General features: G+C 44.9%; 1 protein-coding gene across 1 annotated transcript in view; it reads right to left on the bottom strand.

Moving 5' to 3' along the window:
* NCAPH (non-SMC condensin I complex subunit H) overlaps positions 1-18,343 on the bottom strand; it is a 37,771-nt gene that overhangs the window by 9,312 nt on the left and 10,116 nt on the right. The window contains exons 5-12 of the mRNA XM_061210917.1: positions 17,889-18,027; positions 17,289-17,413; positions 7,524-7,713; positions 6,333-6,424; positions 5,357-5,580; positions 1,631-1,779; positions 903-1,009; positions 404-526 (exon numbers count right to left, since the gene is read on the bottom strand). Coding sequence (XP_061066900.1) covers positions 404-526; positions 903-1,009; positions 1,631-1,779; positions 5,357-5,580; positions 6,333-6,424; positions 7,524-7,713; positions 17,289-17,413; positions 17,889-18,027 — 1,149 coding nt within the window. The remainder of the gene's footprint in view (positions 1-403; positions 527-902; positions 1,010-1,630; positions 1,780-5,356; positions 5,581-6,332; positions 6,425-7,523; positions 7,714-17,288; positions 17,414-17,888; positions 18,028-18,343) is intronic.

The following is an 18,343-nucleotide window of genomic DNA, read 5'->3' as shown; positions in this document are numbered from 1 at the left end:
CATGGGGAGGCAATGTGGGCTGGGGAAAGCACCTGGCTAGTAAATCCACAACTATCATGAGAAAGTGAAAGAATCAAGAAACAACTAACAGCTTGTAAAAGCCTTGACAAAAGGTTGTTTATCCCCCTTGCATTTTGGCAAGCAGGCCAGAGTGTCCAGCAGTCCAACCAGGTGAGGTATTTCCAAGTCTTGAGTGTGCATCTGTCCTGTGAGTTTTTCCCTCCGGCTCTGCCTTACCCATGCGATCTCCCGGTAACTCCCCTGGGCTAACATGAATGCCTCCTCACGTGTTCTCCTTCTCCTGAAGGGCACTAACAATCACACTACCCGCCACTTGATACCTCTGATGCTAAGAACAGGTTCAACAACAACATGACCTCAAGGAACCTAAGAACAGCCTTACCCTGGTGCCTGGTTTGAGATGCAGCTGGACAAGATTTTCAGTCTCATAGTGGAAATCTGTAGGAAGAGTTGTGGCTCTCCAATTCTGGTTCTCCAAAGTGGACTTGGTCAGAACAGTAGCAGCCTATTAATTTAAAAAAAAAAAAAAGGGTAGTTTTTAGGCATCTTTAATAAAAATGGTATATATATATATATATATATATATATATATATACTTTTTTTTTTTTTTTTGGAAGGAGCTTGGGAAGGGTTTGAGCAGCACTGATCTTCCTACTTCTGTGTAAAGGAGTGATTCTCTTAGACCTTATTCATACTGATTCTCTCTGCCACTGAGTTTGGGACTATTTCTTAATTCCTCCAGGGACTGAGGGAGAATGAAGCCATCCATTTACTCTAAGAGTTAAATTTATAATGAATTTTTAAAAACCACATCTAAAAGGGAAAGAGGAGTACAAAGAGTAATTTAGGAGAGCACAAATGATAATAAATCCAGCACAAACCTTTGTTTTTCGAAAATATACATTAAAGTCAATATCATCGTCAAAGTCGATTTCAAAATCCTTCTTTGTGCTCTTCTTTCTGTTCTCTGACTGCGAGGTAGTATCTTCTGCAGAAATGAACACAGATGTCAACACTGCTCACTTCTGTGGCCTATTTACTCATCTTGCAAGATCACTTGACAGCCTTACCAACCACAAGGCAGCATTTGTGTCTGAGCATCGTAACAGCACTAGGAAAGGCAAATCATACACCTAATATTTATCCCTATAATTTGTGTTTTTGACAAGAAAACAATACTAAAAAGATATGCTAATTAATCACTTCTTTTCAAAGAGAGAATGCAAACATTTAACACTGGCACAGCACTTCAGAGGGCTGCAGAGTGCTGCCGGTGCAGTAACTCGCACGGCCTTCTGGAGCCTGGGGGTGCATTCCCACCTCTAGCCACTGTTTGAAGTCACATGGGTGCTGGGGCAGGACAAAGTCACAAGCCAGCTCTCCTGACTCTGGGCACTCACTCTTCCCACTCAGAGGCTTCAGTCTTAACTGATCCCTCATCCCAGGCCAAGCCAACTGACTGTCCAACCAGGAGGCTGCTTATCTGTGTATTTCTACAGCTTGTCAGGAGGTACAAGACAGTGACTGGCATTTCCCTTCCTAGGCTGAACTGCTGACTGGCTGGTCATCTGCACTGTCTCTTCTTAGAGTTCCGTCTAGAAGTACATACGTTTGTGCCGGAGTCTAAAGCGCCAGTGATCCGGGCCAGCCCACATTGACATGGTTCGGGGGCTAAAGTAGGAATACTCTCCAGGTTTCATGGATAGAAGGGGACACAAACTCCAAATGTCTCCATCCCCGAGGGGAGTCATTTCTTCTCTGCAACACATGAGAAATCATGTTTTAACATGTACAATCATGCACGTGTTGATATATACGAGACAACTGTGTATTTACACATAAAGCAGCATATGACGCAGCTGCAGACTCTACCTACTTTTCCACAAATGGGCAACATTTCTAAGAGTAAGTCCAACATAAATCATCATTAATAAGCCATTAGTTTTTACTTAATCAGTGCTTTTGCTTCTCTTCATTTTATAATACGATCATATCTATATAAGTACTTTAGATGTTTCAAAGTGCTTCATAAAATGAAGTTTACCCATTTGAGAGACAAGAAAACAGAAAGAAATTGAGTTTTTATATAAGACTGCACAGCTAGTAAAAGCCAGAACTGGGAGCTGGACACCATCCCCTGAATCCCAGCCTCAGGGTCTTTCCACACACAAGGCTTCCTGCCACATGACATGGTAACTGCGTTCCTTCTTCACCATGCTTCCATAAATGAGGGCTCCACTAACACTGCTGTACTTCCTACTGAAAGTGAAAAACATGTTATTCTAATTTATGTTCCCCACATGATTGGGGGCCCCCCTTATAATCTATCTGTTAAACCATCTAGCTTTATTCTTTGCTGTGTGTGAAGTGCCTAACTGGCCCATCCAGCATGGCAATTTTGGGTTGGTTTTTCACCCTCTCTGTGAGGTAGCTTTCACCTAAAGGCCCCTGCCAGGTCAGAAAGCCTATTAGTGCTGCTGTAGTGCCCTCTAAAGGTAATGGCAATGAGGAAACTTCACACAGCGAGGACCTTTTCACCTGTATTGAGCCATACATAAAAATCTCCTTTACATCAAGCCTATGGAATAAGCTAAAAAAGCTTTAAAAGAAGGAATTTGCCTTTATCTACAGAATCTTTTTTTAAAAACCAGTAAACTGTATTTGTATATTTACTGTGTGATGAAAACTTAATTTTTAAAATTAAAATATACTAGGGACTTCCCTGGTGGTCCAGTGGTTAAGACTCCTCGCTCCCAATGCAGGCGGCCCGGGTTTGATCCCTGGTCAGGGAACGAGATCCCGCATGCCCAAATTAAGAGCCCGCATGCCGCAACTACGACCCAGCGCAGCCAAATTATTAATTAATTTAAAAATTAAATTAAAAATCCCCACTTTTAGTCTGTAACTGCCTAGCCTGTGTTGTTAAGTAATAACTGTACTGCACTGTACTGCATTTCTCCCAGAGGGAGAAAGAAGACAGCTTCAGGAGCATCCCCACTCAAGTCTCAGATACTCTCCTGTTAAAGCAATGGCGACTGGGAGGGCAATTTATTGCGAACTTACAGGCAAAGCTCTAAAGAGCTTGGCTCCCATCTTCTGAGAGTCTGTGGGCCAGAACCAGACTGAGGCCCTTGAGGCTTGAACTCTAGCCTTTTAATAATTCTTTCGATACACAATGCTACGTGGCAGGCACCCTACTGGTCCCAACTCCCCCACTCACCAACTAACTTAATCCACAGCCCACCCCTCCAACAGGCTTCTCTCTGCCCTCTGGAAGGAGTCTTTGTTTCTTCTACCCACCCCCACAACCACAAGTCCCCTCCTTCAATGTAGCACCGGCTCAGTCATGCTGCACTACTACCCGCAGGTTAAAGGTCTCCCCAGTTAAGTGCTCTGGGGTGGATCCTACCATCCACAGCTCATTACGTGCAGCCAGGATTGGCCAAGGGTGCTGGGCAACTCCCAGCTCCACCCCATTTCCTACCCTCTCTGAGCCTGTTTCCTCACCTGTAAAACGGGGATAACAGGACCTAATTATAGGGTTGTTGTAAGGATTAAGTGATTGTATTTTATATATTATATAAATTATGTGAAATAACGCAGGTAAGGCACCTGGCAGAGTGTCTGGCACGAAGTCAGGATAATAAGGAGCTCAGTAAACATCAGATACTACTATTATCATCTAGTCCCAACCGTTCACTTTATGGGTGAGAAAACAAAGACCCCAAAGGTGATGCCACTTGTCCCACATCTCACAGCCATCCATGGCAGGGTCAGGCTTCGTTCAGTGCAAACACTTGCTGAGCTCCCGGGAAGCTCCCTATCCTTATGCCAGGGGTAAGGATTTCAAGATGGACAAAACCCTAGACTGGAACCTAAGTCCCCTGCCCCTAATGTGCTCGCTCAGTAGGATGGAGTCTAAGATTTTGTTCTGCCTGGAACTGGGGAGAGAAATGGAGACATTTGTTCAAAATTTGCTCAAAATAACTATTTATGGTTATACGGTTATAACAAAATAACAAAATGGAAGTGACTAAAGTCCTTCACTACACCAGTTCCTCAGATGTCACCTCATTGTTTAGCGATAGCTCTTCTCTGACATTTGAAAATGGTATTAAAAGAGCTCATCCCTCCAACCTGCCTACCATTTCCCACTTCTTAGAAGACAGGATGGGAAAAGGGACAAAATCACAGGTCTGGTAATAGTAAAAATCAGGAGAGGAGGGTTCTAAAAGGGCCTAGGGGGGTAATTTTTCCTTGAGGTCCAAACATTCAGCCCCTTGACTTCTACTCAGATTTGAAGAGGCATTATCAGTCTAATCATTCCCCCCATGGGCAGACAAAGTGAGCTCAAGAAAGCAATCTCATCCTGGAGACACTCAAGCAACGCTCCTGAAGGGATCTTTGCCTCGGTGGGAAATTATACTGGACAACTTCTAAAGTTTTGCACATACTAAACCAGCTTGCCTGTCCCCACTTCCAGGTTTGCCAAGCTGCTGCTACAGGCACAGGGTTATCAGAGGGTCTGTTTGTTCTAGTCTCGTGGAATCTGCTACACCCAGGCCCATTCAAGACCTTTAGAGGCCCTCGGCACTGCAGGATTGTGGGATCCTGCTTCCCGATCATATTCCAAATTAAAATAATACTAATCTATTAAGTACATATAATAAAGGCCAACAAAGTTCAGATTGTCTTATGATGCTTACTAATCAAAAATCTAAATTACTAGAGACCAATTCTACTATCTCCCACACCCCATATGCTCATTTTTACCTCCTTTTTTAGTTTTCCTTGCTTTGCTCATCCCCGGTCTACCTATCTTATGACCAACACTGCCCAGACCCATCTTTGCCCTTTAGGCAGGGGCCACTTTTTTCTGCTAATCAACACATAAGCCTGTTTTCTGTCTATAACTGATACGGAGTGATTCAGCCAAAAGCCAGACCATGTGCAGGGCGTCGAAAGGGAGCACCCTCCATGCTACCAAGATGGAGGTGGTGAGGACAGCCACCAATGAAGTAGCTACTATAACCCAGCACTTTATGTATTTTAGTTCTATGCTTATGGACTCCTGCAATGTCAGGTTTATGACCAATAAGTGGCTGAGCTGACATTCAAAGGCAGATTGATTCCACGGTGAGTCAGGTTTATGACCAATAAGTGGCTGAGCTGACATTCAAAGGCAGATTGATTCCACGGTGAGTCAGAATGGCTCAGCCTGTGTGACAACACAGTACACAAGCCCAGCCAATCACAGAGACGAAATTAGACTGTCCCAGCAGGAAATCTGGGAAAACTCCTACGGGAACATTTCCCGTGGCCCTGAGTGCCTTACTGGCAGCTCTGAACGTGGCAGGGCTCCTTCCAGCTCCCGAACTTGGTGTGATCCCCAGCTGCGGTGTGGTCCCCAACTGCGGTGTGGTCCGGGTCATCATTGGCATCAAAGTCGTCCTCCAAGGCCCCAACAGGGAAGTCCCCGCAGTCGCTCTCCTCCACCTCGGCATTGATGTCAAACACCTGATCGTTCTTCTTAAACTTGTCCATCAGGGCCGACACCGACTGGAAGGGACAAAGAGAGCCCCCAGTTCTCTGCATTCCCATCACCACCCCCGCCACTGCTGGAGGACCCCCCCCACTCCGCCTCCCCGGAGCCAGTGTTCTCACGACAGCAAAGCGCTGAGGAAGTTTATATTGTGCGGCACAGGATGAAGCTGTATTGTCGTTAGGCACATTTTGTAAAACATGGAACAGGAATCTGCATCCTTTAACTACATGTTTAGAGAAGACAGTTTTCCATGGAAACCATTTATTTTGGAGGTTGTAGTAAGTAGGCTAAAGGGGGCCAGGCTAAAAATACACAGAGGAAAGCTTTACACATGATAATTTCTCAGGAAACTCTGTGCCAAGGGACTCAACCCTGAAGAGGAGGAAATTCCTCGAGCTTGACAGCAGCCTAAGAGACCAGAGGCCACTGGGACAACCATGTTTGAGAGTAAATCTGATAAAAATCGTGCACCCAGGAATGGAAGGACTGCCTTACCCTGGGGAAGCAGACACGAAGTTGATCCCAGTACTCTAATCCCAGCTGGCTAGTGGGCCTGCTGCAGCGCACAACACCACTCCCACCCCTGCCCCGGGGTTTAGTCCCTACGGAGGAGCCAAAGGAAATATTTTCTGTACTGCTGGCTAAATAAAAACGATGCCACAGTTTTGGTTCCCATTGGGCAGAACTAATCTTAGGCCATCTCACTGAAACCACAAGCTGTTGGAGAAATGCCCAGAGCCCTCAGAAGTCCAGAAATTGACCACACCTCATTATGTGTTTCACTGTCCCATTTAGTGAACTGGAACCCCGCCAGGGAAGGGCAGATCTGGCGATCTTCCACACACTGCTGCAGGGGCGCTGGGAGGACAGGAAGATCACAGAGAGGGTTCAGAGCAGGATGGAGACACGCCTCACCCCCTCAAGACGACCAGAGCAGCACCACGGAGGGAGGGGCATGGCCACCTCCTGTTTCTCGGGAAGAGGCTGGCTGGCAGCCGATCTGTTCACAGACCACTCTCCTGGGAGAGGGCGTGCACTCAGGCACATGCCCGCACTAGAGGCAGGCTCCACACTGGCATCCCAGGAATTAGGAAAACACTAGAGCAGAAACCCGAAGCACAGACTCTGACTCTGAAATAGACTCCGTGCCCTATGCTAGAGTTGGGAAATCAAAAACCCATCCTTAAAGCATAGTTAAGTGCACAGCCAACTGTGCAATGCCACTTATTCTAGTCCCAAATTAAACTAGGTACAGATTACCTCCCTCAGTTGAGTGCATACACCTGGACAATTGTTAGTACAAAATAGTTATACTCAGCAAATTTTAGACAAGAATAAACAGGAGGAGAATAGGCCCCGTAACATCTGCGTAGCCCTGCAGAGGGGAGGAACAATTTCATGTAACACATGAAAATCATTCCACGGGAGTACAGCGCCTGGCCCTCACACCACCCTGGGCCTGTCCTCAGAGGATCTCCCAGAGGGGGTCATGGGAGGGGGATAAAATCACTGCCAAGCCAGTATGAGGGACTGATAACAGGACAGATCTGTTCTCAGACCACCACAGAGGATTCTGAAAACAGTTCACAAAGCCCTCTTCTCCTCAGGACCCCCTGGGTTAGTAACAGGCCTCTGGCTCAACAAGTCTCTTAAAGCCCCTCTCCCAAGTCCAAAACTCTGACACTCCAGGGTGACTGTGAGAACTGACTGCTAGCAGGGCACCTGAAGGACGTGGCACATACAGACCACGAGCACTGGCTAGTACTGTTGAAGACTCCATGCTGCAGACAGGACGAAAACTTAGTTTCTCCCGAAAAAATGCCCACTTTGTCATTCCAGAGGAACCTTCTGGGCAAATAAGCAACAGAAGAGCATGATGGGCTTACTACACCCATGGTTATGTAGAAACTTCTCTGATGACTGAACTGCTCTGCTAAAAGGCATCACGTGGACCTACCTTTTAAATCGGTCATTTCCACCCAACCTAAATCCGGCAAGTCAAGAGGTTCTCCAGTGGAGAGAGTCTGGACATCGGAGGGAAAGAGCAGCTCACTTCTATAGTCATGGCAGTGGAGGGTGGAGAGAAACACCCCTGCTGTACTGCACTCGTCAAACGAGGCTGCCGTCTTCTGGAACATGGGATCGATCTGAGCAGAAAAACAGAGGGAACCCAGCATTACGGGATGTAGCCAAAGGAAATAGAAAATCTCATTCACTGGACCCTGCTCATTCACAGCTGCATATACTGGATTGAAATGTCTCTGCACATGATCAAAAAAGAGGGAGGGCCTTTCTAATTGATCGGGTAAAATCCCATCCCAGTTCAAAAGGAGGGCTGTACGTGGTCAGATGGATAAATGTACACAGTAAATGGTGACAAGCTTATACCGTGTCAATCTGTTTGTTTACAAACAACCCAATCAAAAAATGGGCAGAAGACTTAAATAGACATTTCTCCAAAGAAGACATACAGATGGCCAACAAACACATGAAAAGATGCTCAACATCTAACTATTAGAGAAATGCAAATCAAAACTACAATGAGGTATCACCTCACACTGGTCAGAATGGCAATCACCTAAAAATCCACAAACAATAAATGCTGGAGAGGGTGTGGAGAAAAGGGAACCCTCTTACACTGTTGGTGGGAATGTAAATTGATGCAGCCACTGTGGAGAACAGAATGGAGGTTCCTTAAAAGACTAAAAATAGAACTACCACTTGACCCAGCAATCCCACTCCTGGGCATAGACCCGGAGAAAACCATAATTCAAAAAGATACATACACCCCAATGTTCATTGCAGCACTAGTTACAATAGCCAGGACATGGAAGCAACCTAAATGTCCATCAGCAGAAGAATGGATAAAGAAAATGTGGTACATATACACAATGGAATATTACTGAGCCATAAAAAGGAAGGAAATTGTGCAATCTGCAGAGACGTGGATCGACCTAGAGATTGTCATACAGAGTGAAGTCAAAAAGAGAAAAATATTGTATACTATCACTTATATGTGGAATCTAGAAAAACGATATAGATTAACTTATTTGCAAAGCAGAAATAGAGACACAAACGTAGAGAACAGAAGTATGGATACCGGGGGGGAAGTGGGTGTGGGATGAATTGGGAGATTGGGATTGACATATATACACTATTGATACTATGTATAAAATAGATAACTAATGAGAACATACTGTACAGCACAGGGAACTCTACTCAATGCTCTGTGGTGACCTAAATAGGGAGGAAATCCAAAAAAGAGGGGATATATGTATACGTGTAGCTGATTCACTTTGCTGTACAGCAGAAACTAACACAACATTGTAAAGCAACTCTACTCCAATAAAAACTAATTTTAAAAAAATCTGGTTATTTACAGTATACCTGGACAGTATCCTTCTGCTGGTCTCTTTCCACGGTCACCGTTTTTAAACGTCTATCTCTAGTAGAATGCTACCACAACAAATTCCGCTGACTTAAAAAGCCTGCGTGATGGATCTGTTCGCAGAATCCCATCACTCCTCTGAACAGAAATATTTTCAAAGATTTGGAAGAACACGAGTAAGAGATCCGGGCAAAGGACAGGCAGAGTCAGCAGGGTTAGATGTCCGGGTTAAACATGGGAGAGGTTGTCAGAAGACCCCCAAGGCTGGGGTCAAGGAGCAGGAGTGGCATAACCATGTGTCACCAAGCCCCAAAGGAGAACAAGGCAAGGCACATGCGTGTGTGGCAAGAGGGCAGAAGCCACCTGGGACTCTACAGGAGGCCCGGTGACAGGAAAAAGGTCAGGTACCAGGTTCACAGGTCTTCCTCATGTCTCAGGATGTGGCTACTATGGAGAGAGGGGCCCTTAATTCTGAGGACAGGTGTGGCTCTCTGGCTCTTTTCCGGCCCCCTTAACCCTGAGCCCAACCTCACCAGAACTGAGAGTCTTCTCTCGCTTCCCGATAAGCTAGTCCCAGAGCAGCACATACGGCACCTCCACGTTCTCCGTCTCCTTACCCCTCACCCGGTCAGTTACCTGGCCTGGTGGGTTTTCCTCCTAGTGTGTCTCTACCACCTACCCCTTCTTCCCATCCTCACTGCCACCAATATAACCCTCGCCTGAGTTAACCCTTGTCTCTGGTCTCTCCTACTTCTTTTCCTAAAAATACCAGTGGTGCTATTCCCATTCCCTTCCTCAAATGCTCACCAGAGCAATGGTTTCCCACCTGGACCCCAACACCCCTAGAGGTCTCAAGTAGTTAATGAAACTCAGCCTTTCAAAGAGTCAACATGAAAACTGTACACTGACCCACATTAAAGCTGAAACGCTAAGATAACTTTCCTCACTTTTGCCTAGAATTAGATCATGTCAGTGTGAGAACAATGGTTCTTTCATGTAAATTAGATTTGACTTACATCTTTGAGTGATTTGTGGGAAAATGAATTATTGCCGACTGTACAGTCTGGATAAATGAACTTTTTGAAACAAGGATCCCAGCAAGGAAGAGAAACAGTAAGAGAAGGCCTTGGTAGACAGCAGACTACATGACAAAGTCTAGGGTTGTTTCAGCCTTATGAGAAAATCCACAGCTCTAGCCCAACTTGCACAATGTCCAGCTTCCTAAGGAACCAGAACTTTTCCTGCTTCGTGACCTTTGCTTATGCCTCTGCCTAGAATCATCTTCTTGTCACCACCTGACAAACACCTACCCTCCCTTCACAGCCCAGTTCAAATCTCACCTCTTCCGGAAGCTCTGACCTCCACCCACTCTGGTCTCCTGAGTATGTGCCTTGACCTTCCTTACATTGTGTCTATTTGTGCCCTCCTGGTCTGAAGGACTGGAGCATAATCAGGCTGGAATCCCCGTGACAGCAAGAATTCTGCACACGGCAGAGAGCTGTGTCCAAAATAGATCAGCTCCTATACAAACAAGGGTTCTCAGCTGGTCCAGACACACCCACAGAACACCTGCTGTCTAATCTCCCGCCATTGCCAAGAGAATGCAGGTTCAATGAATAGCTGAAACTTCAGATTTTAAGTTTGTGCCCACCACCCCCCCTTCTTTTTTAGCTTCCAAACTTTCAGTTATTCTACGTTTACCACAGATTACAGAGCAAAAAAAGCTTCCCAGATCGGGGTTCTTGGTGTTTCCTCAAGATTCTGTTGTCTTCACTTGCATAAATAGACCAAAGCCCGACAGCCGCAGGCTTGAAGGGAGCAGCATTGCTGCTCTTTCGTTCTCTCTTTACAACAATGGGAGAGGCCAGTGCAAGCCTCCTCAGGCTCCCTAGAATCGGGTCTACCTGGGAAGACACAAGATGGTAGGAAAAGAGAATTTCCAACCATGCTGTTGAATTGAACATTTCAGTGCAGAACCAAAAGCACAAGCAAGAATGATGGTGAAGTAAATATTCAGATTACCTGGGAAGGTGAAAAAACAAGGAGAATTGGGGAAGGGAAGGTTAGGTGGGAGAGGATTTTATGGCTCCCCTTCAGATGTGTATAACATATTACCATGGACAAAGCACTTTGACAAATACTGACCCACTAACACAAAACTCAGGGATATCTGTTTTTAGTTTGACAAAGTGAGATTCGGAGACTTTTCCCAGGCCACACAACTAAGACAGTAAAACCAGGATCTGAACTTTACATGGTCTGCCTCCAATGCTGACCCATAGATAGAAAAAAAGAATACAACTCCCTCCCCTAAAGAGCCTGGCCCCCTCACCTCTACCCTGGCTCTTGGGCCTCGGCCTCGGGGCCCTGCCCCAGCCACCCCCGTCCGCACACAGTCCTCACCCCAACACGGGCTGGAGAACCGTCCTGCCCGGACCCCATCAGCCAGAGTGACCGCAGCCAGGCCCCTCACTCCCAGCCACCACATGCTCAGCCTCACCACTACCATCTGCCTGAGACGACATCCTCTCAAGGGGGTGGGAACTGGTTCCTGGGGGAAGGTGAGAAATATCTTAGAAATTACAATAATTTATGCCTCTCCAACCTTGACCTTACCTGGCAAAATTGTATTCCTTTGGAATTAATTTCAAGGAAGAGGGATAGGAACAAAACATCTAAAAAGGCTCAGTGGTGTGTGTGTGTGGGGGTGTCATGACAAAAGCCTGGGAAGCACTGCTCTAAGGAAACACGGTATTGCCCGAGGACACCGTCTCCCCAGCACGGCTGCTTCCTCTCCCGCAGCCCTCACACCACTGGCCTAGACGTCAGATAGGTGATTTCCTTGCTCCTCATCGCAGCTTCCAGACTATTCTCCTTCCCAATTCCTACAACCCTCACCTTTGAATGTAACATCAGACTCTACCACCCTCTGCCCATCAGACTCTACCACCCTGTTGCAATCACCTTCTAGTCCCCAGGTCACAAGCCTACCCCCTTCTTAGAAGATTTTAATATTAGCTCCTGACTCACTCCTGTTCTCCAACATTACTGCTGTCGTGGTTTCTGGTAATTTCACTATCCATGTAGACCCATCCAATATTCTGGCCTCTCAGTTCCTTGATATCCTCTCCTTCAGTGGTCTTGTGCTTCATCCTAAGAACCCCAAGACTCATGGGATCCTAGCATGACCCCCTGCCCCTTCTGCCTTTTGCTCCCTGGCCTGTTTTCTGAATTGAATCATTAACCAGGACTGCAACCTCTCTGTATGCTCAATTCCAAGTGCCCCTCTCTGACAACCACCTCTTGTCTTTCCAGCCTACACCTTGTCTCCAACGCCAAGAAGCCTTTGGTCCCATCAGGCCCTACAGTCTACTGGTCACATGGCTTTACACTGTCCTTCACACACCTCTTTTCCCAGCTAAAATTCCACAAGCAATGATCACAACCACCCCCTTGCACACATTCTCAGCTCCAGCTCTCCTTTCAGCTGTGTCACCTTCACTCAGCTAAACACAATCCTTTGTTAAATCTAACTTTCTGCCTACTCCATGCTTGCACCCACACAGCCAGTCATGGCTGGAGAAAGACACAAAGTCATGGGACTTCCCTGGTGGTCCAGTGGTTAAGAATCCACCTTCCAATACAGGGGACGCAGGTTCCATCCCTGGTCGGGGAACTAAGATCCCACATACTGCGGGGGAACTAAGATCCCACATGCTGCGGGGCAACTAAGCCTGCGCGCCACAACTACTGAGCCCGTGTGTTTTGGAGCCTGTGAGCCACAACTAGAGAGAAGCCCACCCGTCACAACGAAGAGCCTGCGCACCTCGATGAAAGACCCGCATGCTGCAACGAAGATTCCATGTACCGCAACAAAGACCCGACAGAGCCAAAAAAAAAAAAAAAGACACAAAGTCAGGCTGACTGACCTCACTGTAAATCCATCCTCCAGTGCCCTCAGGGAAACCCTAAGTGTTGTCTGGCCATCAAACTACATTCCCCTAGTCCCTCCACTCCCCCATCCTCCTAGATGACTCCCTACTACCTTATCCTCTCTTCAAACCTCCAACACTTTCCTCCTCTATACTCACTGTCAGTTGAAGATCTGGCTTATTTCACTGATGGGGGTGAGGGTGTGGGGTGGAAGGGGAAACACAACCAGAAGAGAATATCCAGAATGCACCCATGTGCACACACTCAAGCCCCACCTCTCATCAGCCACTGTGCTCCTCAGACAAGCCCCATCCAAGCCATTCAATCCTTGCCCTTCTCACCTGCTCAAACACCACCCTAGCATTTCTCCTCCCTTTTCTGCATCATCAATAATTCCTTCTCCACTAGACTGTTGCCATCAACAAGTAAACATGCTGTTAATTCTCCCATTTAAAAAAACAAACAACAACAAAAAGGCATTTTTCACAGAACTAGAACAAATAATTATAAAATTTGTATGGAAACACAAAAGACCCCAAATGGCCAAAACAATCCTGAGAAAGAAGAACAGAGCTGGAGGATTCACACTCCCAGACTTCAGACTACACTACAAAGCTACAGTAATCTAAACAGTATGGTATTGGCACAAAAAACAGACACATAGATCAGTGGAACAGGATAGAAAGCCCAGAAATAAACCCACGCACTTATGGTCAATTAATCTATGACAAAGGAGGCAAGAATAAACAATGGGGAAAAAAATGATCTCTTCAATAAGTGGTGCTGGGAAAACTGGACAGCTACATACAAAAGAATGAAGTTAGAACACTCTCTAACACCATACACAAAAATAAACACAAAATGGATTAAAGACCTAAATGTAAGACTGGAAACCATGAAACTCCTAGAAGAATACACAGCCAGAACACTCTTTGACATAAATTGTAGCAGTTATTTTTTTGGATCTGTCTCCTAAGGCAAAGGAAACAAAAGCAAAAATAAACAAATGAGACCTAATTAAACTCAAACACTTTTGCACAGCAAAGGAAACCATCGACAAAATGAAAAGACAACCTACTTGACTGGGAGGAAATAATTGCAAATGATATGAACGATAAGCGGTTAATATCCAAAATATATAAACAGCTCATACAACTCAATATCAAAAAAAACAAACAACCCAATCAAAAAATGGGCAGAAGATGTAAACAGACATTTTTCCAAAGAAGACACACAGATAGCAAACAGACACATGAAAAGATGTTCAACACTGCTAATCATCAGAGAAATGCAAATCAAAACTAAAATGAGATATCACTTCGCACATGTCAGAATGGCTATCATTAAAAAAGACGATAAACAGGGACTTCCCGGGTGGCGCAGTGGTTAAGAATCTGCCGGCCAATGCAGGGGACACAGGTTCAAGCCCTGGTCCGGGAATATCCCACATGCCGCGGAGCAACTAAGTCCGTGCGCCACAACTACTGAGCCTGCACTCTAGAGCCCATGTGCCACAACTACTGAAGCCCGCGCGCCTACAGCCCATGCTCCGCAACAAGAGAAGCCACTGCAATGAGAGGCCTGTGCACTGCAATGAAGAGTAGCCCCCACTCACTGCAACTAGAGAAAGCCTGTGCGCAGCAAAAAAGACCCAACGCAGCCAAAAATAAAATAAATAAATTAAAAATAAAAAAGACCACAAATAACAAATGCTGATAAGGATGTGGAGAAAAGGAAACCCTTGTATATAGTTGGTGGGAATGTAAATTAGTGCAGCCACTATGGAGGGTTCCCGAAACATTAAAAACAAAACTACCATTTGATCCAGCAATTCCACTCCTGGGTATATATCTGAAGAAAACGAAAACACTGATTTGAAAAGATACATGCATCCCAATGTTCATAGAGGCATTATTTACAAGAGCCGAGATATGGAAGCAACTTAAGTATCCGTCAACAGATGAATGGATAAAGAAGATGCTGTGTGTATGTGTGTGTGTGTGTACGTACACACACACACACACACACACAATGGAATACTACTTAGCCATAAAAAAAAAAATGATGTTTCGCTGTTTGCAACAGCATGGCTGGACCTCGACATGGCTGAAGGTTATTATGCTTAGTGAAATAAGCCAGACAGAGAAAGACAAATACTGTATGTTATCACTTATATGTGAAATCTAAAAAATAAAACAAAGGAACGTATATAACAAAATAGAAACAGACTCAAAGATATAGAGAACAAACTAGTGTTTACCAGTGGGGAGAGGGAAAGGGAAGGGGCAAGATAGGGGTAGGGGATTAAGAGGTACAAATTACTATGTATAAAATAAATAAGCTACAAGAATATATTGTACAGCACAGGGAATAGAGCCAATAGTTTATAACTTTAAATGAAGTATAATCTATAAAAATTTTGAATCACTATGTTGTACACCTGAAACTAATATAACATTGTAAATAAATTACACCTCAAAAATAATTTTTAAAAATTAAAAAAGAATATACTGTGCAAATATTCCCATGTCAATAAATACTACATCATTCTTTAAAAAAACAAAAACAAAAAAACACAAAAACTCAGGACCTTACTTTCCCCTCCATTTGCCATTCCATTACTCTGCCCCAATTTATAGCAAAACTCTTCTAAAAAACTGCCTCCCTTCCCATTTGTTTCCCCCTGCCCAATTCATTTTGAAAAATTTCAAACCTACAAGAATGTTGAAATAGTAATATGAATCTCTGTGTAACTTTTACCTAGATTTCCCAACAGGTAACATTTTTCATATTTGCTTTCTCCCTGTCCCCGACAACAGAACCTTCTTGGAAGTAGATATTACAAGACTTTGCCTCTCTGGCAGTTATTAAGCTATTGCCACTCAGCTCCAAACCTACCTTCTATACTTTGCTCTGTGATGCTGGGTTGGAGACTACACTTCAGCTGTGCCAGCAGCTCCCTATTGGGCTCCACCAAAAGGGGGCACTAGAGGGAGGTGGCAGGGCTGGAGGAAGGAGAAGGGACCCACTTCTTTCTGCAGGATTCCTGTTCCTGGGAATGTCACCCAGCAGTGATTCACCACCCCAGCAGCAGCAGGTCCTACCTGGGCAGTAGCTGAATTTAACTTGTACTTTTTCCTTATACTCACAGAACCAACCTTGCTGGGTGCCAATAAGAGACACCAGCACCAGTGGGCATTCCCTCCTCAGACGTCTGGGTCCTGGGCCCCCAAGCCCGTCCTCCAAACTCAGGGACACCAGCATCAGCCAAGCAGCACCCCTTCCTTGGAGGTCTGAGCTGCAGCTCCCCAGGGCCCCTTCGCCAAGCTCACCATGGCCTCAGGCTGCCATATTTGACATGGTTGACCACTCCATCCTCCCTAAAACTCTCATTTCAATACCACACTCTCCTGGTCTTCCCCCACCTACTGGACGTTTCTTATTCAGCTCTCTGAACTGTTAAGACAGGGGTATCCGGGCCCAGTCCTTTTTCCACATACACTTATTCCCTTGGTGATCAATTCCAGTCTCGTGACCTTAATTACTAAGTAATAAGGTAAGAGAAAGAAAGAGAAAGGTAACAGAAAGAAATAATCTAGTCCATCGTTGGTGGGATGCAGGTAAGAGAAAGAAATAATCTAGTCCATCGTTGGTGGGAGAGTAAGTTGGTATAACCTTTTTGTGAGGGCAATGGAAATTTCATGTCTCAGAATTTTCTTACAAATATACTCCCAGAAGAATGCAAACAGGTACAAGAATGTTCACTGAAATTGTTTTTAATAGCAAAATTTTTTTTTAAATTGTAGCAATATCTGTTTGCTTTAAATTAACTGCTAATTTATAAAGAGGCCTCTGGTACCATTCCTTTAAGCAGATTCCTCAGGATTTGCTAAATCATGTAAGGTTGTTTAGAGCATGGACTCCGGAGCCAGACCACTTAGTTTCAAACCCCAGTTTACTTACTAATTACGTCATCTTGGACAAGTTCCTCCACAGCCCTGCACCTCAATTACCTCTTCATAAAATGTAGCAAGGATGTTGTAAGGACAGAATGGGTTAACACAGGTCACGGGCCTTGGGCAGCACAGTGTGCCTGGTAGACACACAATAAATGTTAGCTGTCATCACCACTGCTGCATGTACTACAGAAGAAAATTAATATTTTAATCAATTGGTTTTCTCAGTAATTTGCCATCTCGTTCTACTCAATCATTCTGAAATATTGAGGGAAAAGCAGGGACCTACCCCTGTCAGTCTTCGCTGTAAAGCTAAAGGATGACAATGCAGAGACACCAGTTGAATATTTTACTCCCTGGAGGCCTGAACAAGCACATAGCAGCAAGTTTCTGCCACTGAGCCTCTGAATTAGTCAGAGACTACACTGGGCACACAGTTTCTCACCTCACACTTTCGATCTGCTTCGGAGACGTTGAGGTTGTTTATATTCTGCTCGATGGTTTTGTACAAGTGCTTCTTCCTTGGCTTTGGAGCCTTCTTGGTTGTTCCTGTTTCGGTTGCACTTCCATCTACAAGGAGTAAGACCGTGCACTGCAGGGGCTGCTTTGGAGCATGTAACTGAACTTATCAATTCAAGTTCTTCAAAACTCTAGAGTGATCGTAATTAAAACACATGCCATCCCCTCAAAGCAGCAGGCACGTCTAATCTGCAGCTTAGGGAGAAACCAAACTACTAGATTAAGTATTTGGTTTCTGATACAAGTCAATTTCCAAAGACCCCCCAAATCAGAAGCTCCCTAGTTGGTGATATTTACTCAATCTTGTCTAAATAAAATCTAAAAGCTTTTATAAGGTCCTTCTCTTTTCCAAAGAAAAACAAATCTAGTGTTTGAGTATCTTCTCAAATATAATTCTGAAAACATCCATGTCTTCAACAGAATGAGAGAAGTGATTTCTTGTGACTTCATTTCAGTATGTTACTCAAATAACTACCTGCTACACCCTTTAAAAAAGCCCCTTACATCCAGATCCCAACCCATGTACCTGCACCATGGCCCTCTTCTTCTTCCGGAGATGGTGCATCCTTGCCCAGCCCCCCAAGGACTTTGTATACATCAGCATGGACGGCATCTACGCGAACAGCATAGATCTTGGTGCTGGCATCCAGAGTGCCGGCAGCCACCTAGTCAAACAAGCAGAGCTGTACTCATGGTGATCATAAAAAAGGAGCAGCTGAACAGGCAAAACACAGCAATCTGCATAAAATATGTACTTGCCCTTAAGAAAAAAATGACAAAGATTCCCCTAACACAGGGAATAAAAAAAAAACATAACAGAAAGATATTTTCTACATTTCATCAGTTAAGGAAAGAAAGTAAAGTAGCTAATAAAATGTCTTAAACAAGGAAGGCTCTCATGTATTTGTAGAATTCAATTACTGTGCTATGCTAAGGATTAGCAATCACTAGCATTAATTCAGATGCAAGAGAAGGTGAACA

The sequence above is a fragment of the Eubalaena glacialis genome, chromosome 14, assembly GCF_028564815.1.
Source record: "Eubalaena glacialis isolate mEubGla1 chromosome 14, mEubGla1.1.hap2.+ XY, whole genome shotgun sequence".
Classification (NCBI taxonomy): domain Eukaryota; kingdom Metazoa; phylum Chordata; class Mammalia; order Artiodactyla; family Balaenidae; genus Eubalaena; species Eubalaena glacialis.
This window is presented reverse-complemented; position numbering and strand designations above follow the sequence as displayed.